Source organism: Corvus brachyrhynchos, unplaced genomic scaffold, assembly GCF_000691975.1.
Source record: "Corvus brachyrhynchos isolate BGI_N302 unplaced genomic scaffold, ASM69197v1 scaffold30, whole genome shotgun sequence".
NCBI classification, from domain to species: Eukaryota; Metazoa; Chordata; class Aves; order Passeriformes; family Corvidae; genus Corvus; species Corvus brachyrhynchos.
Genome location: NW_008235742.1, coordinates 1842496 through 1849354, shown reverse-complemented (window position 1 = coordinate 1849354; position 6859 = coordinate 1842496). Strand labels below are relative to the sequence as shown.

Sequence of the window (6859 nt, the reverse complement as noted above, 5' to 3'; positions counted from 1 at the left end):
CTTTCCTGTAAATAGAGGGCATAAATATACAACACCTCCAGCACATGCACCAGCTCATTAAGACAGAATAACAGGTCCTAGTGCTGTGGTTAGAGCGGATGGTATTTACCAAAACTATCTGCAAACTTTCACAGCAGTGGGCAAATACACAAAGGAACTTACAGGAACTGAGCTGCAGCACCAGAACAGAGGCAGCCACCGCTGAGTAAGAACAGGAAACTAATATTTTGCAAAACTGCTGATGCTTCCTGTGGAAAACAGACTTTATTGTTTTATGTGTTCAAGATCACAGCATTGCACAGATTGAAAGGGAGAAAAACACCCTAATTCAGAGAGAGGTAGATACTTCTCTCTTCAGAAAGCACAGTACTCATTATGAGAAAGAAGCAGAGCAGCTTGATAAATTCCTCCTCTTCTCTTTCATTTCCCTGTACCCATGGCAATGATCTACCCTGGCTCATCTGTATTTTATACAGGGATATATCACCAAGCCTTTTACCAGCTCCTGCCTTCCTCTCCCTAACAAACAATCACTGAAACCTATTTCCAAAACACTGACTGGGAGTATGGGAGGTGGAGAGTGGGGTTAAGGGAGTTCCAACATACATTAGGCTGTATTTCTGCACAGTTTGCAAAGAGTCTCATCAGGTTCTTCAAAGCCAGGACAAAGCTAGAATGGATGAATTACAGCTCAGGAGATGGGCCAGAGAATGAACCCTTGGGCTTTGTGGATTAGTTTTTTTCTGAGATCATATTAATAGAGAAGTATGGCTATTTCTCTAAGGTGGCAACAGCTGGGAATGGAACATTTATTTCAGTGATACAGAAGATTTTGAGACACTTTCTAGGCTTTCCCCATGGGAAGAAATGAAAATTTCTTCATCTGGGAGCTAAGCTGTCTTCAGTATTTCTACAACACTTAGTGAGGTACAATACAATAATCAATGAGGTGCGTGAACAAGGAGAGAGCAAAGATTAATCTAAACTCTCAATCCTACACAAGAACATTTAATCAGTTTATAAACGTGAACTGAAGCTCTCATTGAAATCTGTGAAGGCCAATGGGAAATGCAGCCACAGGGTTGCTGAGAGCCCCAAATCTGCATTGTGGCTACACTATGTCTGTAATGATATTTCATCCAGAAATGAGAGCGCTGCAGTGTCCGGAACATTTTACTGTTAGCCATGAACAAAGATTTAGGAACACACCTTCTCATAGAATCAGATGAAGTGTGTCTTTAGAGTACAAGTTTATAAAGTTAAATATGCAAAAAAGGGTTTAACCACAGGTTGTGTTTTGATATGTGTGGAAAATCCCAGTCTGACTGACTTGCTAGCAGAGTTTGAAGCAAAAAACCAGTACTGAGCCCCAGGTGTCCTGTATCTGCAGTCTTTAGTGCCTCAAACCCCTCTCTGCAGGGTAAAATTTTGTAAGAAAATTTAGTACTGCACTGTCAAGCAGTGGAACATAAGGAAATATTTGTTTGCTTCCCCTTTCTTTCCCTGAATGCAACCCTCTGTTCCTACTTTGCCATGGCTTCTCGAGCTTCTGCTGTAGGAGCACTGTCAGTAGACCGGTGGTAAATGTGGACAGCCTTCAGATTTAGTGGTTTATCCACTGCCCCTCAGGACGCAGGGAGGAAGTGGGATTTTGCATTTGGTGGATTTGACAGAACATTTGCAGAAAAAGCAGACTGTCCCTGAGCTGTCCCAAGAATCACAAAATCACAGCATGGTTTGGGTTGGGAGGGACCTTAAAGACCATGTTCCAACCACGGGCAGGGATACCTTCTGCTAGGCCAGGTTGCTCTTGTGCTCTCTCCACCTGTTACACACATCCTTGGGTGCACCCAGGACAAGATGCCAGGCTGCAGAGCAGGGTTCAGCGAGTTGTCACCGAGAGGAATGGCTGGGTGAGATATGGACATCCAGGGTGTGGATGTCCACGAGACTTTTCAGATGCTCCAAGAATTCTGCCTGGCCACTCTGTGCCTCCCACACAACATAAGTCAAAAGAAGTAGCTTCTGCATCATCTGCTGTAGATGCTTTGGTTCTCTAAAGGTGTCCTAGCACAAGGTCCCAATGATCAGGCAACTTCCCACTGGATTAATGGAGAAACCTGCATTTCTAAGTGACTGTATGTTAACACCGAAGGAACTATGAATGTATTGTCTCATCTAATGACTCTTCTTTTCTCCACTTGCAGAAGTCACTCCATCTCCCTCAGTCTACAGGCTGACCTCTAAAGATGACCAGGATTTGGAAATGTGCCTTATCACAGATTACTCCCCTGAAAAGCTCGCTCTTAACTCGGCTGAGCAGCACACATCCGCTGTTGTGGAGGTGGCAACTGCTGAGAACCACGAGGAATCCAGCTACCTGTCAACCTACTGGGCCAAGAGGGATGAGATGCAGTGTGGTGCCAGCCACGAGGGCTTTGGAGAGCTGGAGGGCGAGGATCCTGAGAGTGGTAATGGCATTGCTGGGCATGTGAAGGGTTGGAGGCATTCTGGGCTCTGTGCTGTTGGTTTGAGCAAGACTGGGTTGCAGCTCCCAACCTTGCGAGCTGTGCTCTGCTATGGTCCCACAAGACAGGGGAAGGTTGCCTTGTTGCTTCTGTTTTCTCTCTCTTTCATCCTTGGTGGAAAAAAGACTAAGGTTCAGTAGACTGGTACAGTCATAGCAGAGAGATCTTAAAAACACGCTGAGGGGGATAGAAAGCTTGAAATTCCTCTGTCCAATGGGACACTGAAGTTTAGTTAGGTCATATTTTATGCTTGCCCTGAAAAAAGGAGAAAAGACTGCTTATGGGAGGGTTTGTTGGCCAGAAACTCTAATTTAGTCCTTCTAAGCAGAGCTATCTTTATAAACCTCTGAAGAAGTACATTTTTGCTGCTAATCAAATTTATTGTTACTCTCTGCAGGTGCCAGCGCTGTCTGTGTCACGGGGCTGTCCATGCACTTCAGGACAGGTATGTAACACACCATTTTAGGAGAAAAGTTTGGCCTGACTAAAGTAAATGCCTTCCCACGTTTTTGCTGATTTTCCCCGCTTGCAGAATTTTTTGAAGCAAAAGGTCAGACTGGAAATTTCCAAAAGGGCCCCCACAGGTTTTAAATATCAAGGCTGAAAGTCGTGGTGTTAATGCAGCCTCCCAGATCCATTTTTCATGATAATTAATATCAAAATATGCATAATTTAATGCAACCAATGTAGCTAGTGCCCACATGCTCTTGCTCTGACTCATCACAGAGCTGCTGCCCACCACAGAGTGACTCCAGGTACTGGGATGAGTCAGCACTGCCACATTTCAGACTTCAGAAGAGTTGGGTTATTTTTGGGTGCAGAAACACCTAATGAAGCAATAGCAAAGGAGGTGGTTTCTGCAGCTGTGCTCGGGCTTCGCTAAAGCTGGGGCGCATTTAAGCCAGCTCTGCCTCAGCTCGTGGCTGGGGAGGGGTCAGGGCAGGGCTGCAGCCCAAGGATCTGCTGCTGGTGCCACTTCAAAGAGCAGAGCCCGTGCCTGAGCCTGCCCTGCTCACAGAACAGCTGTGCTCTCGCAAATCTTTCCAAAACACCATTTCAGGAAAACAGTCATCAGTAAACACGGCTGATTGGATCAGCCTTTCAGCTCTCTGAAAGGTTTTCAATCATAAACATACAATGAGTTTTTGCTGACAGCTCCCTACTTCTCCAGGACAGATCAATGTATTTTCAAATACAAATGGCTTTGTAACTTCGGATTAATATAAAATTCAAATACAATTGTGTTCTATGATTAAAATCAAAATTGCTTTCCCCCTGCCCATCTTTAAGAATTTTAGAAAGAGAAAGGAGGGCTGCCAATGCACAGTACTTAAAACCAGTTAGATGGCTGGCAGACTGGCGTATTGGATAATTAAGTGGTTACTGAACAGAAGAAATTAAAGTCTCTCAGTCCTGCTCCCTATCTCCCTTCCTGTCCTACCAGCTGACTCCACCACTCAACGGAGCAGCTTCATCAAGAAGGGCTTTTAAGTCTGTCTGGAACATGAGGATGTCTCAGTGCTCTTGTGACTCTCATTTTCTGTTTTTTCCAGATGAACACTTGAACACACTGTCTTTATCACAGCTGGGCCTCAAAATAGTTTTAATGAAAGGAATAATTTTTAATGTGCTCATGACGATGCTTATGTGGAAGAAAAAAAAAGTGAGTATGCTTGGGGGGCCGGTCTGAAAACATCTGGATTGTTTCTGCAGCTATGAATGCTCCTTCTCTCTGGAAGAGCTGTTTATGCAGTCTATCCATACTTCTTTTGTCTGCCAACAGTAAAATCCCTCTATTCCTCTGGCCATACCATTTTCATTTGCTCCTCAAGTACTCTTCCTTGTCCATATGCAATTTTTTTTCTTTCAAGACATTTCTCCCTTCTCTTTCTACATCCCTCCCTTCCCTTGCCTGCATTCATCCATCAGATTTATCCCCTCATCTGCCTCCAGCTGGGAAAGTTTGATGGTTATTGACTTTAATATAAGTCCTAATACATTAGGTTTTGCCCAGTGTCTCTTTCTTCTCTTTCTCTTGCCTGGACACTTCAGCTCTACAACTGTGCAGCTGTGACTGTAACCCAAATAATGATTTAACATCCCTTTGTTTTTGTTACAGGACTGAAAGTAACCAGGTGGTGCAGTCCTGAAGTACCAAAACCATCTGCTTTGAGAGACCATCGTGAGCAAGAGGGAGCACAGGGACGTTCCTTGTGCAAGGGACATCACCTGCTGTTCTTACATATCACACCAGCCATTATATTCTAAGTTGCTTTATTTGCATTGCTATAAAAGTACTCAAAACGAAACATTTCCAGCATTCTGCCCTCCAGATGCCTGGGTCATTCACCATACAGCGTCTCTTTTGCATGAAGCAGACTTTGCTATAATTATACACTGCCAAACATCGCTTGTTACTTGCATTAAAATGACAACTTCTGCCTGGAGCAGTGCTGTTTGTTAAAAACTGCAGGCTAAATATCACCTGAACATGATTTTTTCCTGTTTTGGTAGCTTTAGGGTATTCATGTCTCTTAGGGTTCACCCCCCAGACACCTTTTCAGGTGTAAATGAAACGCTTTGAAAAACAAAGGGAGACTTACTCAGGATGCACTGTCCTGCCACCCTTTTCTAGATCAGAGCAAGATACCCCTTTTTTTTCCTCAAGGATATGCTGCAGGTCTCCCGGAAGTCCCAAGTTCAGTGAAACTGTCACCTCATTATCACAGAAAAGAAAAAAAAAAAAGAAAAAGAATATTTGGGGTTTTTTTAAGTGTATCTGACTGTAACAGCTTCTTAATTTAAATCAGTTTAAGATTTGGCTTTGTGCTTAGTAAAAATACAAACCACTTTTATTCTTTTTGTTTACTTCTAACAACCTGAGATTTCCCAAGTTCATTGTATTACAATTGCATAAAAATATACTGAAATATTTACCCGTCCATGCATGCCCACCTTGGAACAGTGCTTGTTGTGATATCTGTATGCTGCTAATTCATGAACTGTACTGGCACCCACAAGAAGTCTTGGCACTTCTTTAGGCTGTTATCAAACAATTCTTACAAAAAAATGAGAAACGTGTTTGTCTTTTGTATTTGTTGTTCGAGGCATTAGTTCACCCTTTCAGCTGAGCTTTGGGGTGGAGGAGGGAAGGGGTTGGAGGGTGGGAACAAAGTCCTTCTCCAGGACATCTGTGCTGTGTCCCTGTGAGGACAGTGGGGAGGGAGAGAAAGGGGGGAGCCCCTCTCCCCCAAGGGCAGACTCTGTGCTGGGTGAAGACAACATAAAACAGGGCTTGGCCATGAGTGAGGGGGCCCAGGTCCCTGGAAGCAGATTGCTGCTGCTGTGGGGGACACAGGACCCTGAGGTGTCCTGTCCCCAAGTCCCACTGCAGCACAAGGCACCTGCTTTGCAGTGAGGACACCAATGGACCCTCTTTGCCTCCAGGTTCTGTCTGTCCTGGCAAGTCTGGAAGGGAAATGTTCTCCGTTTGTGACATCAATTTCTCCAATGTCTTCTGAAGCCCCAGAGGTTTCTCTGTGGGGGAGAAATGAGAAGTATGCTCTGACAGAAACACACCCTCCCTGCAGAGCTTGAACCCTGCCTGTACCTCACACCAATGCCCAAACCCAGTGGCAGGAAAAGCCTCACTGGATCAGTGGGGGTGATTGTCCCTCACCCAGCTGGACTCACAGACTTCACGAAGAGCTGGTTTTGACTTCACGAAGAGTGAGTCAAACACTTTTAGCCAAAAGCCCTGGTGCTTCATGTGGGAGGACCATGCCAGGATCTGACCCCACACTGCTGAGCAGCAACACCACAAAGCCTCCCAGGTCTCCTGCCTTGGTCCTGCACCTGACCACTGAGCAGGTGACCTGTCACAGGGTGACAGAGTTACTGACCCCTCCTGCCAAGGAGCGGCTTTAAACTTTCCGTCTCTATTGCCCTGATTATTTTATAGTACAGATATTCATGGACTTGTTCTCATCTCTCCTTGACACAACCACCATTCTCATAACTCTCCAGCTGTAGGAAGCCCAGGGCTCCTTAAGTGCTGGATTCCAGGCAGCTCTTGGAGCCTACATTTCACTCATGATGAAATCTGCCATGTCACTGGGAAACAGCTTGAAGAAGCTGCCTAAACCATATTTGAACTATAAAGCAAGTCACTGCATTTCACAGATTTCCAACCGATTAACCTCCTTCCAGAAACTTTCAGGGATGTGGAAGAAAACTTTCCATACTCATCTACCTTTAGTATCACTTCTAAAATTAATATCCATCGTAAATTTTTTATGTTGCACTTCAAACCCACTCCCAAATGAAAGGGC

At 44.7% G+C, this 6859-nt stretch overlaps 1 gene segment (V, D, J or C); it reads left to right on the top strand.

The window, feature by feature from the left end:
- Positions 1-5609, top strand: part of LOC103624712 — a 15104-nt gene extending 9495 nt beyond the window's left edge. Inside the window, 4 exon segments of the C gene segment in view lie at positions 2208-2471; positions 2926-2973; positions 4082-4191; positions 4648-5609. Of these exon segments, the coding sequence occupies positions 2208-2471; positions 2926-2973; positions 4082-4191; positions 4648-4653 (428 nt within the window).
- The last annotated feature ends 1250 nt before the right edge of the window (positions 5610-6859 follow it).